Source organism: Dromiciops gliroides, chromosome 1 (genome assembly GCF_019393635.1).
Source record: "Dromiciops gliroides isolate mDroGli1 chromosome 1, mDroGli1.pri, whole genome shotgun sequence".
NCBI lineage: Eukaryota > Metazoa > Chordata > Mammalia > Microbiotheria > Microbiotheriidae > Dromiciops > Dromiciops gliroides.
The window spans coordinates 600,351,311-600,371,090 of NC_057861.1; the positions used below are offsets into that span (position 1 = coordinate 600,351,311).

General features: G+C 44.3%; 1 protein-coding gene across 5 annotated transcripts in view; it reads right to left on the reverse strand.

The window, feature by feature from the left end:
• UNC13B (unc-13 homolog B) overlaps nt 1-19,780 on the reverse strand; it is a 353,350-nt gene that overhangs the window by 18,594 nt on the left and 314,976 nt on the right. For 4 of the 5 annotated variants that reach the window (XM_044002642.1, XM_044002633.1, XM_044002625.1 and 1 more), the window contains 11 exons: nt 15,163-15,390; nt 14,015-14,156; nt 12,717-12,886; nt 11,522-11,637; nt 9,736-9,899; nt 8,787-8,937; nt 6,829-6,897; nt 5,275-5,364; nt 4,703-4,834; nt 2,405-2,532; nt 1,704-1,789 (listed from right to left, as the gene is read on the reverse strand). In XM_044002642.1, the coding sequence (XP_043858577.1) occupies nt 1,704-1,789; nt 2,405-2,532; nt 4,703-4,834; nt 5,275-5,364; nt 6,829-6,897; nt 8,787-8,937; nt 9,736-9,899; nt 11,522-11,637; nt 12,717-12,886; nt 14,015-14,156; nt 15,163-15,390 (1,476 nt within the window). The remainder of the gene's footprint in view (nt 1-1,703; nt 1,790-2,404; nt 2,533-4,702; nt 4,835-5,274; nt 5,365-6,828; nt 6,898-8,786; nt 8,938-9,735; nt 9,900-11,521; nt 11,638-12,716; nt 12,887-14,014; nt 14,157-15,162; nt 15,391-19,780) is intronic. The other variant, XM_044002658.1, reaches the window with a different exon arrangement.

A 19,780-nucleotide genomic window follows, 5' to 3' on the forward strand; every position in this document is an offset into this window, starting at 1 on the left:
GTGAATTCTAAGAGATGGAGTGATAAAGAAGTCCTACAAAGGGACAGTCAGCCCCCTACAATATGCGATAATTTGTGATCCCACTACTGGCTCTGCCATTGAATTCAATGGTTTTAGGGGCACCCCTGCCTAAAGGCTGGGTCCTTGCCCCCAAACCTTTGTCTACACCATTCCTCTGTCTCCGAGAATGTCCTTCCATTTACCCACTGTCCTTCAAGACTGAGGTCAAGTCCCACCTCCCCCATGATGTCTTAGTTTTTTTATATTTTTTATTTTTAGTCTCTTTTAAATTTTTAATTAATTAATTTTTTTGGTAGGGCAGTGAGGGTTACGTGACTTGTCCAGGGTCACACAGCTATTAAGTGTCAAATGTCTGAGGCTGGATTTGAACTCAGGTCCTCCTGAATCCAGAGCCAGTCTTTTATCCACTGTGCCACCTAGCTGCCCCAAAGCATCAATTTACATGTTATTTCAATGAATCTGGGGGAGGGCAAGGCAATAAGGATTAAGTGACTTGCCCAGGGTCACACAGCTAGTATGTGTCAAGTGTCTGAGGCCGGATTTGAACTCAGGCCCTCCTGAATCCAGGGGTGGCGCTTTATCCACTGCACCACCTAGCTGCCCCCTATGATATCTTAGTCTTACCTGCCCACACCTCAAGTGTTTTTTCTTATTCATCTGAACTAAAGCACTTTATTGTTCAGGCAATTAACTTGGTGCAATTCATGGACTGCCTCATGGCATCTCTTCACTGTCTGTTTTCAATGTCTCATGTTGTATTTAACTTCTCCTATGCTTATATCTTATCCCTCCCAATAGACTGTAGGCTCCCTGAAGGCAAGGATCATGTGGGCAATGTGGTGCCATGGAAAGCACTGGATTTGTAGTCTGACGACCTGGGTTCAAATGCCAACTCAACCAACCACTTATTGTATGTGTGACCTTGGGCAAATGACATCACTTTTTAGGCTCAAGTTTATTCATCTGTACAAGTAGGGGGTTTGAGTTAAATGACTTTCGAGGACCCCTATAACTCTAGATCTCTATTCCTATTCACCACAGCCACGATATGAGAGGGAAATGGTATCCTGCTTCCAACAATAATGTCCCTTCCTAAGATTAATACCAAAGCCCACTCTTCCTTCAGCCCTTAAAGTTGTCCAAAGTCTACTTCATCCTTACTTTATGCTGAGAACTGGGTAGAAAGATATTTCCTTCTGGCCAATCTGTCTCAGCCCATTGTCTCAGCCCAGAGATACAAAGATATATGAGGGTTGGACAACATCAGGATAGATGGATACAGATGAGAATAATTGGGAAAGTGTGTCTGGAGCCCAGCTCCTAGCAATGGGAGAGGGGATATCTTTGAAAGAAGACCGTCCTGGCCTTGGATTCTGCTACACCGGGTAGAGAGTTGAGGATGCAGTACTGGGAAGACTGGGTCAGGAAATTCCCATCTTTGTGGTCCTCCCAAACCACACTGTAGTGCTCCTAGACTCTAAAGTCTACTTTAGTCCTGAGTAGCAAAACGCTTGACCTGCTTCCCCTCCCCAGCCATGGCTAATGATTCTATGGGCATGAGATTGTTGTGTAAAAGCAACTCAGAATGGAGCTGTCCCCATTCCATGTGGTCACAGCCAGTAATAACCAATAGCAGCTCTTGAGAAGGAGGAGGGAGGATGAAGATGACTTTAACTATTTACCTTCCAAGGCATACTTCATGTCCTGGGCAAATAGGTGCCACATCACCTCTGCACTGACCTTGCCCACATTCAGCTCCTGGGGGAACCTGGAGAATGGAAGGGGTTTCAAAGTTAGGGTGCGATACAAGGCCTGAAGGAGTTCTGAACTAGAAAGATCCAGGACAGGGAATGTATCAATCAAGTGGGGAAACTGGACATAGAGATGGAGGAAGCCCCGGAGGAGGAAAAGGAAAGAACCGAGGGAGGGAGGTGGGGAGGCCCAATTGGAAGAGAAGCAATCTGGGGAGAGAGGAGAGGCCTTTAGAAAGGGAAGGCTTCAAGAAGAAGGGCTATGATGCCCCAAGAGAAAGAAAGGAAGGGAGGTCCTAAGGGGAGGAAGGGCTGAGTATGGTGAGTGCTTTATCATTGAGTCACTGGGCCTCCAGGGAGCACATCCAGAACATATGACCCATAAGGCCTCCCCCTTCAGGGTGACTGACCCAGCCAAAGGGGAAAGGAGCACCTATGGCTCTGCACCCACCTCAAGCCCTAGGCAAGGCAGTTAACCAGACAGACACAAGGGACAGATGGACAGACAGATGGACAGGAAGAGGAGGCGGCACTGTAAACATATAGGGACAGAAAAGAGAGAGACCATTAGACAGACAGAGCGTAGGACAGGTTGAATGCAGCTGGGGTCTGGGGATGGGGTGCTTGCTCACTGGTTCAGGACAGGTGTGTAGGCATTTTTATCTTCCTCGATGATGGACACAATGAGTGTAATGAGCTTGGGCCAGAAGTCCAGATTCCGGATGCTGGGGCCTTGTTCCTCTGGAGGCAGTTCCTGTTTCTTGTTCCAGAAATCAGAGTGATATTAAAATTACCCCTAGCGTCCATGTGCCCTACATCTTCTCCTCTACCAAAGAAACCCCCCTCCTTCTCAGTTACAGGCTCTTCTTTTCTCCCAGAGATTCTATCCCCACAATCCACATCCACTCTTGCAGCCCAGCCTCCTCCCCAGGGCCAGGGAACTCCCCTCTCCATTGGTCCACGACAGCTGCATCTTCAGATGCTCAGGAGCTCCCTTCTGACTACACTCTGCAGCACTGACCCACCCTCCTCCATCTAAACTCAGGCTTTCCCTCCAGTACAAAAGTACTGAAATCAGTGTGTGCAAAGGAAAATCAGAAACTCAGGGAGTAAGTTGTGACCATTTGAACTGGTCTGGAGGCTCCTGGGATTCACAATGTGGAAATCCCACCTTTCCTACAGATAAAGGACCCATATAAAGCCCAGAATAAAGGAGGGCTAAACATCCCTCGAGTAATACAGGGCTTTGTGCTCCAACCCACTAGAAGTAATGACTGACCCCCACCCCCCCTTTCATCAGCCAGTCTCTGATCCACAACCACCCCACAGCCCAGCTTGTCTCATGAAATCATCTCTGTAGCCAGAGAGAAATCTTGCTGCCCAGAAGGCAACCGGGGGATCCTTTGGATGCGAGAAGCAAACCTGGCGAAAGGCTTGGCCTGAGCAACCTCAATGACAGGTTTGAAGAAAATGAGGGCAAGTCATCAAACAGACTTGATTGGTGAAAGAAGTATAGAAGTTAGGCAGTGATGACAAATGCAAAGTCCTCATAAGAAACTCTGGAATACTAGGCAACGAAGTAGGAACAGGGGCCATCTGGCATCTCCAACTTTGGTAGGGTCAAAGGTCTAGAATTGGAAGATGAGGAAACTGAGGCCCAAGGAGGCTGAGTGATCTGTCCACATCACACAGGTAGTTAAGCATCAGAGGCAAGATTTGAAACCAGGTACTTTAACTCTACCCACGGAACTTACCCTCTTTCCACTGTACCATGAGAGAAAGAAAAGGGAAGAAGTCAAGGCTGCCAAGAAATGGAGAAAATGTTCAGGGATGGGAGAAGTGACTGCTTCCTAGGAACAGTGGAAATGTTTCCCGGAAACATTTTTTACACCAATAAGAGAAGAAAAGCACTGGTCTTGGCCCTGGAATACTGAGCTTGGCCCTGATACAGGAAGGAGCTTTGAGGGAACCATTGCTTAAGTCCAAATGATCCTGGCCCAATCATAGTTATTCAGTTACCAGAAGAGGGAGACATTGGGAACATTAGGCAGGAAAGTGATAAAAGGCACTGCTACCCAGGTTTAAAAAGCCACATGGTTTATAAGTGATACTTTGGGAATAGAGATTCACAGAGGCCAGAGCTCAGAAATTAGGCTCTCAAATAAATATCTGCCTGGCTGACAAGTAGCGAGTCTAGCCAGAGGCAAAGGCATCTGTCCCAAAGAGAAAGAATGTCCAGGGAAAGAGAATGGGAAGCCCACAAAGTATGGAAAGTCAAGTGTAAACAGAAAATTAATCAAGTCATGGAGTCAATGAAGAGTTCTTCAATAACACCAAAGAGAGGGTCAGTGAGACTTAATAATCATGGTTCAAAGGGCATGTTTGTCTCAGGAATGAAAAAGAGAGACCAGAGAAACTGGGTTAATTCTCGTAAGATTTCCAAACCACAAATTGCTTTTGAAAATGTATTAGATTGGGGCAGCTAGGTGGCACAGTGGATAGAGCACCGGCCCTGAAGTCAGGAGTACCTGAGTTCAAATCTGGCCTCAGACACTTGACACTTACTAGCTGTGTGGTCCTGGGCAAGTCACTTATCCCCAATTGCCTCATCAAGAAGAAAGAAGAAAGAAGAAAGAAGAAAGAAGAAAGAAGAAGAAGAAGAGAAAAGAAAATGTATTAGATCAAGTAGCAGTAACTGTTCAAGGTAGTCTCACCCTAACTGTAAATGAATCACAGATCTTATATAGTACCGATCTGAGAGTTTGGAAGAAGCACAAGGCTGAAATTGTAAAACTATTAGCCCGAATGCCTACCCTGCCATGACAAATGGCCAAAGCATCAGGGGAAAAGACAGATCAGTCACCAGTAACAAGGGCAAGGAATAGGGGTTAAATGGAGAAGGGAAGGAGGTAGTTCCTAGGACATCTCACTTCAGTCTGGTACTGGTGGCTGTACAGCTCATTACAGTTGTTGAAGATGTATTCATAGGTGGAATTCAGACAGGCCTTCACGCAGTCCTTCACTACTTGGCTGGCACGTGGTGGACTCTGTAGCTCCTGTACCTATAATAGATCCAGAGGAACATGACCCTGGAGTTAGACTCCACATCATACCTGACCCCGCTATCCTGGGAGCTGAAGATCCTTTCTCTCCTTCCTACACCAGTCTTAGGAAGAGCTTTCTTTCCACTACTCCCTTGCCTGGCTGTCTTTTTCCCTCAGATACCAGATTATGCCTATGGATGGGGCCACCATGCCTAACTGTGGGGGATTATTCAACCCAAGCTCTCATCTCCTTTAGCCCATAGAGTGCAGTGTTCCCCGACAAAACAAGGTGGAGGGAAGGGAAGACTGGAAGAATAAGCAACTTTTCCCAAATCTGGGACTCTGGGGGTGCCGGACATTTCCTTCCAGTTCAGGACAGAGACTAAGGGCTCAAGCCTGACCAAGAGTTTTTTTTTCTCTTTTACAACCAATTTCCAAACCTAGCCTTAGACACTTACCTTCATTCTGAAGAAGGTAATGCTGGTGAGAAGATCCACAGTGGATTTCAGGTCCTGAAGCCTTTCTGGACTCCCAGCAGGGAAATTATTCTACGATAATTTTTATAGAAACCAAATTTAGCCAAGAGTGAAAAATGCAGCAAGTAAGAAACATCAAGTCACCCTAGCTGATGGAACCTTCTCTAGATCCCATCTAGTATGTTTCTCTCTACCTGCCCCCTCCCTACTTAAGGGGTTCTTGAATCCAACACTTCCCTCAGAGAAAAGAGCTGTGACACAGACACTGAAAGCAATATAAGCATGTTCTATGTATACACATATATCCTTCTGGCATTAGAACAGGCTGTAACAAGAGCCCAAGAAGCTGATCCTAGCTGCTGCAGCTGAGGTTAGAAGGGACTGTTCAGTGAAGCTTGATCTCACAAGCAAATTAACCCCCATTTGGGGAAAATTGTTTTTAACTACAAAAGGCCAACCTACATGGCACAAGATGCCATATACTACCAATTCCCAATTATCCATGCAAATGGAAAGGGAAGAGGTGTCTGGATCATTCAAACTGCACTTCCCTTTGACTTTATAAGGTGCTTTTGCACTTATATTTAAGTGTGGGGGTGTCTGCTTTTCCTGTACTTCACTATATTTTAAGGCAAGTAGTGAAGCCTATATTGTTCAGATCGAGGGGATGTGGGGAAACTGCCCAGGTTCACCATTCTTGCTCCTACTCTACCCCTGATTTGTTGTAGGGACAAACAGCATGCATGCAGTTTCAGTCTGAGCCAAGCTTCCACTTCTTCCTCTAAAGCTTATGTGATGCAGGGATTCTGTATTTCCATCTTATTTTTCAGTGCATAGAAAGGGGAAAAAAGCCAAGTGCTTGATAACTGGAAAAAAATAATTCAAAAAAACAAATGGGCTTAGGTTTCACTTGGGCAAGGGCCATAAGGAGGAGAGAGGGAAGGAAGGGGTGGGGCTTTGAATTAAGGACTTAAAATATGGCAGCCAAGCCTTAGGGATGACCTGATTATAGAATTAACCAAAGCATAGAAAGCAATGTCAGAGTCAGGGCAAGAGCCAGGTTTGGGGCAGCTTAGCTGAACCCAACCTGATTTATACACAGTGTTGTAATCTGTGGCTATCAGTGGCATTGGCCAACAGATGGATGTGGCTCTGTAGAAAAGGGTGAACAGTCAGCATGCTGATAGCCTCCTGAAGTTTGCAAAGTGTTTTACAGAGGTGATCTTTTTTGAGCCTCACAACAACCTGGTGAGGTAGGTGTTGTTACCCCCATTTTGCAGATGAGGAAACTGAGGCTTAGAGAAGACAAGTGACTTACCCATGGTGTCATAGCCAGTAAGCATTTGAACAGGATTTGAACTCAGGTCTTGGAGATTACAAATCCAGCACTGTATCAACTTGTACCACCCGGTAGCTTCCTGACCCCTCACACCAACAGAGCCACCTCCAGGTACGGTCTATCACAGCTTAGCATATTATAGTCCAGTTTACTATTCCCTTTACTACCAGCTGACCAGGCTGGGATTCTCTGCTCACCCGGTATGTGGAGAGGTCAATTCGCAATGAGTTATGTAGCTGGTCCAGCAGTTTCACGAATCTCTCTTTCTGTGCAAACAGAGGAAACAATGGTAATGGTAATGGTAATGATGACTACTTAGTCCCGAGCCGTCAGGATCACAATGGTGCCCTTTTCTAGCCCTGACTTCTGAGAAGGGAAGAATGAAGCAAGTTTAGGAAGAGGCACATCAAAATCCCCGAGATTTTCTTTTAGGCACTTCATCAGCCTATCTGTGGAGCCTCATCCTGTTCATCGTGGGAAAATTGAGGTACAGAGAGTGGAAATGGCTTCTCTTATGTGATACAGATTTAGGAACAGAAGTCTGGTGTTGCAGCCAGACAAGGCCATTGACATCCCTACCCCTTCAAAGACATTTCAATTTAGTTCCTGAATGTGAGATCTACCGAAAAAAAAACCAAAAAAACAAAAAAAAAACCAGTAGATTTCTCATCCTGACCTCTGCTACTCCCTGCACAAAACACTACATCTTCTAACACTGGGCATTTTCATAATTGAGATTCTCTCCTTCCTCATTTATATGTTTCAGTTTCCTCCAAGAAGCAGCCCAGATACAACCTCCTGCAAGAGTCCTTTCCTCATCCCCCTTAATATTAGTGCTTTCCCTCAAAGATAATCACCAATTTATCCTGTCTGCATCTTGTCTGTACATAGTAGCATGTCTATGGTCTCTCCCATTAGACTGGGAGTACTGTGAGAGCAGACACTGTTTTTGCCTTTGTTTGTATCCCCAGTGCTTCGCAAAGTGCCTGACAAACGGGAACTAACTTGGCTTTGGCTTGACAACACTTCAAGGGTTACTCTGATGTTACTACAGTGAGTTTCTCTCTCTCTCTCTCTCGGGTGGGGCAATGAGGGTTAAGTGACTTGCCCAGGGTCACACAGCTAGTAAGTATCAAGTGTTTGAAGCTGGATTTGAACTCAGGTCCTCCTGAATCCAGGGCCAGTGCTTTATCCACAGCCCCACCTAGCTGGCCCTACAATTAGTTTCACTGGGGACCTCACACAACCAGGAGGCCACTGCTTAGTGAGTCATAGGTTGGTGAGGAAGCCCCGCCTAGGAGGAATCAAGATATCTTGGAGTTGGAAGACACCGTAGAAGCCATGCATAACAATCAATACCTGACCAAGAATCTGACCTTTCTTTAAAGACTTTGGATGAGGATGCTACTGCTTTGGGTGCTGATATTTTAAGAAGATAAACTGATGGGGGCAGCTAGGTGGCTCAGTGGATAGAGCACTGGCCCTGGAGTCAGGAGGACCTGAGTTCAAATCCAGCCTCAGACACTTGATACTTACTAGCTGTGTGACCCTGGGCAAGTCACTTAACCCCAATTGCCTCACCCAAAAAAAAAAAGAAGAAGAAGAAGAAGATAAACTGATAAATTTAAAAGTCTCTCAATATTGCTACATCATATTTCTTGGTTTACAGGTTTCTTATTGTTTTCTTAACTAATTTATGCTGAGATTTTAACAATTTTCTTTTATGGAAAAAGAAACCAAAATGTAGAACCATGTGCTATTCTTTTTTTTTTTTTTTTTTTGCAAATATCCACACCTAAGATGAGCTCTATCTTTGATTTTTAATAGTAATTAAAAAAAACTTTTTTTGGTGAGGCAATTGGGGCTAAGTGACTTGCCCAGAGTCACACAGCTAGTAAGTGTCAAGTGTCTGAGGTCGGATTTGAACTCAGGTCCTCCTGAATCCAAGGCCAGTGCTTTATCCACTGCACCACCTAGCTGCCCTGATTTTTACAGCTATAAGCAGATATCACTGCTCAACAGGTAACAGTGACCTGAATTCCAGACATAGCAACTTGGGAGAAGATAAATAACTTCTACAGAATTGTCTTTGCAGGAACAAACTTAATAAATGATGGAAAACATTACACTTGTGCATATGTATACATACACTCACCCCAAAGTTAGAGGCTGCAAAGCGGTCAGAGGCAGAGACATTGGTGGAGGCTGTGGTATGGGCATAATAGGCATTGATGTTGGCAAGCAGAGTGCTCATCACTGCTGGTACACCAGGACACATGTATTTGGAGGACAGACATGCAAAGTGCCTGAGAAAACACAGCCCGCAGAGTTACATTAGTACCTACAGGATACTCTCAAAGTCCCCTCACAATCAGCTCAGGGTCACCTTCCTCATTTAGACCAATGGCTTTGCATGGGGCTTCTGAGTCCTCCTGCTCTGAGTTGGCTCTTTGGGACAATGCTGAATCAGCTTCCTGACCAGCCTTACTCCCACCTCTTATCACAAGCAGAAAGCCTTGTCATAGGAACTTCAGGTGACCTAATGAGTAGAAGCTTTCTCCTCTTCTACCTAACTGTATATTTCGGGGCAGGGCAGCAGGGTGGTCTTATACATACATGCACTCATGCACACGTGAGCACATACACACACACACACACACACCTCCTTTCCTAGATTCCTGGAAATGTCACATACACACATATCATTTTCTTTCCTCTTCTGTGTTGTGGAGGCAGCAGCACATCCATATACCCATTTTTTTACCTTCCTGGAGTCATGGGACCATGACCTATACCCCCTCTTCTCCTCAGGCTCCAGGACAATAAAACACACCCCCCATCTCTCCTCTCCCAGGAGAGCAGTGACATGTCAGTACCATATTCGGTCCCAGGAAACAGTCACAGATATACCCCTCTTCCCTGTCCATCCTAAGGGAAATGGTAAATATGACTATGAGAGGAAAACAGCCAGAGGCTGGTAGTGCCGGGTGGTCTCAGCTGTGAGTTGCTCCCACTTACTAAGGGGCAATCTGCTTTGTTGGTATGACTTCATTAGCATTCAAGTGAACAGCACCCCTTCCCCTAGAGTTCCTACTGAACCTCACGTCATGGCTTGGTATATTGATTCAATGCCGTAGCGCATGGCAAATTCATCCACAATTTCTTGGGCTGTCTCATCAAAATAAACCTTCCATGCATCATCCCCTTTGGCCTCAGGGATCCGGACTCCTCCACTGCCCTGGATGTCTGTGAGATGATGGAACAGGTTCTGCAAGAGACAAAGCAAAGTTAAGAATCCCACCTCCTGGACCATCCTACTACCTGTTACACTGCTGACCAGACTTTCTTTCTGACCATCATCTCCTCCATTCTCCGCCACAGAGGTCCTCCTCTTACCTGTATGACTGATTCTTCTTAGTTTTCTTTGCTGGATCATTATCCTCCTCTTACCTACAAAATATGGGTACTCTCCAGGCTCTTGTTCTGGACAGTCTTCTTGCTCTACAATCTCTTTTGGGGATTTCGTTAGCTCCTGTGCAGATGACCTAATCATTATATCCAGCCCTTTTCTCTCTCCTGAACGACACTGCTGAATTACCAACTGCCTGCTAGTGCTTTGCAGACATCTCAAGCTCAACTTGTCCCAAATGGAACTCCTCTTCCCCTTCAAAGCTTACCCATACCCCAGACCTCCCCAATTCTGTCAAAGGTACCACCATCCTTCCGGCTGCTCAGGTTTGCCACAGAGTCATAACAATTCCCAGCTCTCTCCATTTCCTATAATTTGCAAAATCTTATCCAATTTCTCCACATAATATCTCACAAACATCACCTCTCTCTACTTAGAGAAGTTCAGCTCATATCCTCAGCATCTCTTCATCTATATACATTGCAATGGCATCTTAAATAATTATTGCTGCTTCCAACCTCTCCTTTCTCCATTCTTTCTAACTGCTAAATTGTTAGCACTAAAACACAAATCAGACCACTCAATATGCTCTCTTAGTGGTTTTGTCAGCTGTCATGCACTCAACTAACATTTCTATGCTAACAATTCCCTAGTGTAATTTCCATACAATACTGTAAAGTTTGCAGTCTTCTTTCCTTAACGCCAGGCAACCACACAAAATCCAAACCACAGCAGAGACACAGCACTTGGAGGTGGGGTGGAGGGGAAGAGGACTAGGGGGAATCATACCAAAAAGATTTTAACACTGTCCAAGCAATAACTTTGTCCTTGTTATTGGATCCAGTCACTTGCAGATCTGGCTCTGAGCCTAGATCAAGGCCTTTGCCAGATGGAACATAGCTTTGTTGAAGCCATGTTCTGGAAGCCAAGGAACTCTGGTGGCCACTGACATGGCTGAAGATGGAAGTAAAGATAGCCCTGGTGTTGTCCCAGGGGACAGGAGCTACAGGGCATTCATGGGGTCAGAAATGCAAACTTCTGGGCATGACTGGGCTGCTCCCTCTTATGACCTGGTGCAGCTAGGTAAGGTTGATGTGAAAAACAAGAATTTGGGAGACTTCCCCACAAAAAAACAAAAACAAGTCCAAGAGGAAAACTCTCTTGTCAATCGGGAGTATGAAAGCTATAGACGGCCAGGGATATGAGCATTCAGAGATTAGAAAATTTCACAGAAATGTTCTCATTCATGCTTAATTTCATCACAGAGGGCTCAGAAGACAAGGCTTAGTGTTCTTATATTACATCTGGGAGACTCAGGCACAGGTTGGTCAGTCTGTCCAAGATTATGTTGTTAGCCACAGACACAACAAAGAATAGCATTCTTGTTCTTCCCAGGAGATTATGCTGTTCATCTTTTGGGACTTCTTCCTAGGAAGATGTGAGTGGGCAAGCAAGTGGCTCCTGACTAGGGGCTGACTTACCTCATGGAGACAGGTATATTGCACATGATATGGTGCTACCTTCTCTTCCCCCTTTATTTCCACACTGATATGCAACCGGATTGCTCCTGAGACAGCAGACTTATCTGTCCTCTTTTCTGGAAGGGAAAGGAGAGAGGAAACTTAACACCCTCAAAAAATACCCAAACTAAGCAAGACATGCCCAATGCTGGTATAGGGGTAGAAGGAAAGAAGAGACCTGGGAGGAGGGCCATGGTTATAATCTAAAGGGGGTAATCATACTTTAAAAGACATGCCACAGGGGAAGCTAGATGGCACAGTGGATAGAGCACTGGCCCTGGAGTCAGGAGGACCTGAGTTCAAATCTGGCCTCAGACACTTAACACTTACTAGCTGTGTGACCCTAGGCAAGTCACTTAACCCCAACTGCCTCACTAAAAAAAAAAAAAAAAAGACATGCCGCCCAATAAATATAGCTGACTGGGCAGTTAGAGGGAGAACTAGAAATTCCTAGTTTAGATGTCAGAGTCCAAGCCTTTCTCCACTTGGGTTATGGTGATCATGGCTAAGCGAGGCTGGCTGTATACGCACAGGGCAGGTGGGAAGATGGTCACTAGCATTCTACTGACTTAGCATTCTCAGTCTCGGTGCAGAAAACATAACAGGGGGAAGGACAAAATGGAATGGGACCGGGATAATGAGATGGCAATAGATAATAAGAAGAGCTGCTAGGCACCCAAAAGAATTCAGTCTCTCTCTTAGTCAGAGATGGCCTGCAGACAGACATTTCACAATACCCATCATTCCAGAGCCTCCCTTCCTCAGCTCCACAGCGATGAATTGCTTAGGAGACTGGGGGTGAGGCTGAGGAGCTTAGATCTCAGGTAATTAGAAGGAATGATGATGGTCCCAGACTAGGACAAGCCATGAAGGGGACAGACACAGTCCTGGAAATGTTGGGCCCAACCCAATTGGCAGGGATGGGGATGTACAAACTAGAGTTGGTACTCACAGAAAAAGCAGCCTGTGAGAAGAATAATTTCCCTGCCAAATTCACCAACATCTGCCTCAGGGGTGGTAGAGGGGTCCCAAGCAGTTTTCTGTTAAGTACCTCCCTTTCACTCCAGAGTCCCTTGGGATTATTCCCAAAAGATTTCCCCTGACCTTCTCCTTCTCTCAAAAGAAATATTCAGGTCCCCTGGCCCCAGCTCCTCACCCAGGTTATACCAGACATCCATCTCGCCACTCAGGGTTCGCACTTCAATGATGGTCTGGCCAAGAAAGTCATCTGACTCCCGCTTCAGCCGCTGCTTCACTCTTGACTTGATGTCATCATCCTCATCCCACACCCGTACTTTGATTCGGTCTGAGGAGTTGTGGCACTCACTGTGGAAGTAGCAAGAAGGAGCCAAAGGAGAATTATCTAACATTTAGCACAGGTGCCTATGGGATAGAATTCAGCCATCACCTTCTCTATTTTGCTACCCAACCACCAAGTTAGAGAAAGCATCCTGGGTGAAGCACACAAGAGGAAGAGTCAGAGAGCAGTCTATTTTTCCTGATGTATTCAGTTATATGTCAATCTGTCTTTCTTTGTTCCTATGAGAGAATGAGTCTTTCCACTAGAGTAGAACAGTCCAATTCTACTTGAGTAACTAATTAAAAGGATGCAGAAGGCAAACAAGTGCCTTCTCTGTGGCTTGGGCAGGGATCTGAGTGAGCAATCTACTAGCTTAATCCTTTCATTGCCTTGGAAGGCAGTACAGCAGATGGGCTCTGGAGAGATCCAGGAAAGGGAAGACTGTCCAGGGGTCAAGGAAATCACTGAAAGCCAATGGCATTGCATTGTATCTAAGTGTCCTAGGAAGAAAGGGGAAATCGAGTACCCAGAGCTTATTGGCCACCAAGACTACTTGGAGTGCTGGGAAAATGGATTGGAAGGAGGAGTAAAAATCAGAGCAACTGAGGGAAAATGAACCCCCCATCTTCACTTCCATATAGAAACCATGAATAATGTGATTCAAAAGAGATCTTTCAGTTTCCTTTCTCTGAAATACTTCCAGAATCAGTCTCAGAGTTGGAAGGGACCATCAGAAACCATTTAATCCACCCAATCCCTGGACAGGTTACTGTTTGGATTGCTATTGCTATCATAGGTCTGCAGCCCTATGCCCGTCACCAGGCAGTGCAATAAAAGCTGTCTTGGCTACACCTGGGAAGTGTGTTAGGTCTGCTGAAGACGCAATGGTTATTTGAAGGTGGAGGTAATACATCTGGGAGAAGGAACTAAGAAAGAAAGCAACAGCAGCCACAGGCAAAATGAAGTGTGCAAGAATAAGTTTAATTTTCCTGCCTTCTCCTTTTCCTCCCCAATCCTATTCAAATTCTAGGGAACAGCAAGAGAAGCCCTGACTTTATAGTAAAATAGGGCTTTCTCTGTTCTTGGGAGCCCTCCTGCACATTGTACTTCTCAGTCTCACCAGCCAAGCTAAGCCTTCCTCCCTGGCCACTTACAAATGGAACTTCTCCTCCCAGACAGGATTCAGGTTGCCAAAGATGGTCTTTGTTCGTTTCTTTGTTTTTCCAACTTGCACGGTGACATAGGGATCACTGGAACCAGTCTTATCCTTGGCCTGCAGACCCTGAGCGCATACCACTACAAGAAAAGTTCAGGGCAAGGATGAAGCTACAAAGCATGACTCCCCAGGGCACAACATCATCCTAAAATCAGGCTAGTTCTGGCACGAACAGCAGCATCTGCTGAGAAGCAGCTCAATGTGGGCAGCCCGAGGGAGGAACTAGAGACGGTCTCACTCAATGCCATTCTTTCTTGTCTACTTATCTCCTTTCCTAAGATAGGCCCCTCCTGCAAAGGGTTGCTGATTCTATATGTCTGACTTGCTTTTCTAAGAGGAAGAGAGATGGTTCCCTCCCTACAAGCCAACCATTCACTATAGTTCTCCTCAAGAAACATGAGACCAATTCAAGGCCCAGCTCAGGTCCCATTCCTCTTCTTCTGTGGGTTTTTTCTTGACCAATAAAGTCCACACATCATCTTATTTCCTGAACTCAACATGCTCCACCTCTGTGCCATTTACTTAATAATTAATCATGTTCTGTCTCATGATATCCCTTGTACTGTAATTTAATTTTGGTAGTGTCATTTAACTTCCCATCCATGGGAGTTTCCATAAGGAGGGGGTAAACTCCTTGAGAGCAATAACTATACCAACTATGTCTCCCCCACAGTGTCTAGTGCTGGGTTAAACACATAGCATATATTCAGTGAATTTGCTACTTTTCCTGCCCTCACTCCCTATACCTACTTTTCCCTAGGCTCTATAATTGTCTCTCGTCTGCCAACCCTTCTATTCCTTCATACTCTCTCTTTCCCTATTTTTTTATTCTTTTTTTTTGCAGGGCAGTGAGGCTTAAGTGACTTGCCCAGGGTCACACAGCTAGTGTCAAGTGTCTGAGGCTGGATTTGAACTCAGGTCCTCCTGAATTCAAGGCCAGTGCTTTATCCACTGTGCCACCTAGCTGCCCCTCTTTCCCTATTTTTACTAGTGTTGCAGATCTTATCTATCCCAGTCTTTTCCCCTCCCTACCCCCAGTGCCACCTCCATTTCCTTCTGTCCCCTAACCCCCATCTCTTTGCTTACCCGTGATTGTGATCTTGGCTGACCACTTGGAAGTACCGTCTAGTACGCTCTGCTTCACTGTCTTCATCTGCTGTGCATGGGCAACTTTGCTCACAGTAAAGACATCTCGGATAACATCAAAAATTTCTGGCTTATTCCGCTCACGGATTTTCATGCGGTCCTTCATAGCCATGATGATATTCTGAGTCCGGTCTTCAGCTCCATGCTTGCAGCTTTTCTCTGCTGCCCCTGAGAGGTATCCAGAAACAGTCAGGAAGCTCAATTAAGATGCCCACTTGGAGAAAGAATAAGTTCCTAGCATGGGGGTTGATGGGCTTAGGTTTGCTGAGGAATGAGTGGGGCTCTAGATCTGGAAGAAACCACCATTCTTCCATTGATGCCATAAGTATACTCCAAGGTGGGTTTAGGACACAACGGAGAATTTGTCTCAAGGTTAAAGGCTAATCCCCATATAGCTTTGTAAATATTCCCCACGCTATTCAGCCAAGGAAATCAGAGAACGAGAGCCTCACTCTATCAGCTGTGCCCCAGCATGGAAAGTCACAGAAAAAACAGAAACTCCTTAGCCCCAGTGGTCAGTGAGTCCCCCAGTGAGAGATTCAGGTGCAGATAAGCTAAAGAGAATCCAACTGTTCAGTGAGCAGAACCTAGGAATAAAGGTCTAGGGTGGCCTTGAGGTATCACAACAGTGGCTAATAATCCAACCCATCCTTGAAATAATAATAAATGTTAGTGTAAATGCAGGGTGTTCTAAGTAGCACTTCTTCTGAACCAGGGGAGGGGAGGGGAGGGGAGGGGAGGGGAACTGATGGAATTGTTTCATGCATGTGAGCTTTTTGTCTCCAACTAAACCATGAGCTCTATAAAGGCAGCAATGGCATATTTTCCTTCTTCTGTCCCTTTCATACCATAGTCCTAAAGAGGGCTAGGCTCCCAGTGGACACAGAGAACAAACTTACACATTTCCAGTCACTGTTTTAATGACCAAACCACCAAGAAGAGCTAGCTTCAAGGCTTGCCTGGAAGGTCAGAGATAAAGACAGTCCAGTCTTTGGATCCATCTTGACCAATTCATAACCATGGGCTATGCTAACAAGACAGCAGGAGCCTAAACACTTGGGAACCAATGGAATTGAACCAATTATACACTTCAACAAACAAAAGCAACTAAGGATGCCAAAATATATTAGCTTAATAATCAAGACTAAAAATGGAGCCAATACCAGGTTTTTGCTTGGTTCTTTCATCCATTTCAAGCATTTGATGTCTAGAGAAACCAGAACCATAAGAGTTAACTTCTATTATATTATACCTTTACTCAAAAACTTCAAATAGCTTTCTACTGCCCACCATTGAAATCTGAATTCCTCAATTCACCTTCATGGTCCTCTAGAATGTATTCCTATCCAGCCACCCTACCTCCTTTTCTTGGTACTCCCTTCCCCCTTGTCCTTCCTTAAGAGAATCATTTAGCCTCTGCTATTCTATATAAATACTATTAAATTAAGTCATTGTTTTCATATCACAGTCATTTCCCAATAAACCTTTCCCCTTTATGACCTGCCACCCAAACTCAACAAGCTCTTCTTTGTAATAAAGAAAATTAAATTAAATCAGCTGAGATGTCAATCATGTGTAACACTGTGTTTCTACACTGTGTTTCTACATTCCATACTCATAGTTCCCCATCTCTTCAAAAAAATATGGGAAATAAATTTCTAAGATTTAGACTTTGTAGTTTCCTGTAAGCCTTGCCTCCTCATTAGATTATAAGCCTCTTAAAGGCAGATATTATATCCCATATTTCTTATGTATCTCCTACAGTGCCTAGGCATAGGGCTAACATGGACCAATTGTACAATAAATACTTGTTGGGTGATTCAGACATCCTATTTGCCTTACAAAATGGTGGCTCATTTTGGTCTATCCTTAATGGTCCTTTACATCAAGTCCTCTAATTTTATTTTTTCTTTTTCCCTATAAATGCCAGATCCACAAGTGACCAACATGGTATCTGATTCAGACTGAGGTAAGTGAAGGAGTTGTGACAGATGGCTACTATGCATGCACACAGCCTCCTCAGAATTTTCCCTGGCACTATAATACCAATTCCTTATGAGTCAAATTCCTCTCTCCTTGTGATTTGGATTCTGAAAATTTCAGAGTGAGCTTTCTAGAATCAAAGTTACCTCCTGTCTTAACCTCAAATGTTTTTGTGCTATTGGTTTTCAGGAGTTCAGCTGCTCATTGGGACTCAATACTACTGGGCAACAAGATCTGCTGCCAACCCAAACTGTACCTTCTCTGTGGATATTCTCATTCAGCAAACACCTGAATACCTATGATTGAGTTCCCTGCTCTCCTACATCCCATGCCCAACTTCATTCATGGTTTAGGGTTTCATTTGAAGGCCTCCTTTAGCTATAAGCACATAGCATAAACAAAAAAAGGGATATAGCTTGGGGTTATCTTTCTTAGAAATGGTCCTGGTTCTGATGCTGAGTGAAGTGAACAGAACCAGGAGAACATTGTACACAGTAACAGCAACATTGTGTGATGATCAACTGTGATAGACTTGGCTCTTCTCAGCAGTGCAATGATCCAAGACAATTCCAAAGAACTCATCATAGAAAATGTTCTCCACATCCAGAAAAAAAGAACTGTGGATTCTGAATGCAGATTGAACCATACTGTTTCTACTTTTTGGCTGTTTTTTTTTTCTTTTTTGAGGTTTTCCCTTGTGTTCTGCTTCTTCTTTCACAATATGACTAATGCAGAAATATGTTTAATGTGACTGTACATATATAACCTATATCAGATTAGTTTCTGTCTTGGGGAGGGAGGAGAGAAGGAAGGGTGGGAGAAAAATTTGGAACTAAAAATCTTACGAAAACAAATGTTGAAAACTCTCTTTACATGTAACTGGAAAATAATAAAATACTTTTATAATAAAAAAATGGTCTTGGCTGTACTATCTTATATGGCTTTCATTTCAGAGACATTCTCTGGTCACACAGAGGCTGCCAAGACTTTCTCAGGATGCTCAGAGAACTAAAATGGACCCACAATTCCTCCACAATATGAGACTGGAATCAGATTTCCCATAGAAGGGACTAACATACCATGGTTCCTCTGCCTACATTTTCTTCCAGATGAGATATCAGTAACCATCTCTTATCCTAATAGCCTACACAGCAGCTTAGAGCTCCCTATTGATTAAGTTCATCTATATCTAATCTCACAGGAGGCCAGCTATCACCCTGCCTCCCCCCCAGGGCTGTTTCACTGGAGGCTGGGAGAATAGCTCCTCCTAAGGGGAATGTATAAGTAGCCAAGGTCCTATCCATGATTTTGCTTCCTCAGACTGAAACTGAGGAAAAGGCCTCAGAGGGAAAAAAAAAATTCAAATGCTCAATCTGTAGAGAAAAGCAGCTCTGGGGCCAGGAGAACAGGGATGTTGTCAGGTAGCTATATCTAGCAAGATTGCTTAAGGGTAGACTCAGACACACAGCCTGGATGTAGCTTTGCAAAGGTGTCTGGCCCAAGGTTCAGTTCCATCTATGGCCTGGAAGCCAATATCACTACACTAGATCTGAAACTTAGTTTCAGTCATATCAGTCTCTGTGGATTAGTAATCATCTTGTCCTCATCCTGCCCGTGTGTTAACTCTGCCAAACTGTCCTTCAATATACTCCCCAAAGAATCTTCCATCCTTTCTTGTAGTTTTTTCATTCACATCCCACTTTTGGACCCTTTAACTTCAGTAGCATATCCTTTCCTTAAACAACAATGGCAACGACTACTTGTATTTACCAAGTGCTTTAAAGTTTACAAAGTGTATTCCCAATAACTGTCCTGCCAACAAAGTTGCACATGCATTATTATCCCCATTTTATAGATGAGAAAATTGATAAAGAGACAATAAGACTAGTCCAAGACCAGATAATTAATAAGTAAAGGAGCTGGGACTGAATACTAGATCTTCTGACTTTGGGCCCAATATTGTCCATTCTGTTTCACTGCCCCTCTTAATGGTTCTCCATGACACTGTGGCTATATTTCTATGTGCCATGAGCAGCTGGAGAAGATTCTTCAATTAATAACACTTCAAATAGTCTTTTACCTAGAAGCAGAAGTGAAACCCTCAACACTCAAGCCTCACCCATAGGGCACTTCTCAGGAAATTGTCTAAGTGAAGTATGAAAATGTAGACATAAAGAGCATCAGTTTCTTTTAAGGTCAATCTTACCTGAGTACTTTAGCCATCTAAGGAAACATGCTACTAGCATCTATATTTATGTTTGTTTGATTTTATAGGGATTTCATGAGAAAGAAAAAATGGAGTCTATGATGGAGACTTTCTTACTTGAAGGTAAAGGATTTTGACTTAAAAATAAAAAATGTGTAAAGGGGTGGGTGAGACTTGCTTGCTCTCAAGACAAGAATAAGGAAGGTGGGCTAGTAACAAGGCCAAGAGAGAAGCTAAGATCAGGCCTATCTTTACTTACACTCCAGTGAATACTAGTGATAAATTTTATTGTGAGACTTTGAAGGCTTCTTGTAATTTCCACATTTGCTATTTTTACCACCTGCCTGTTTTAAGTGTTACTAGCAACAA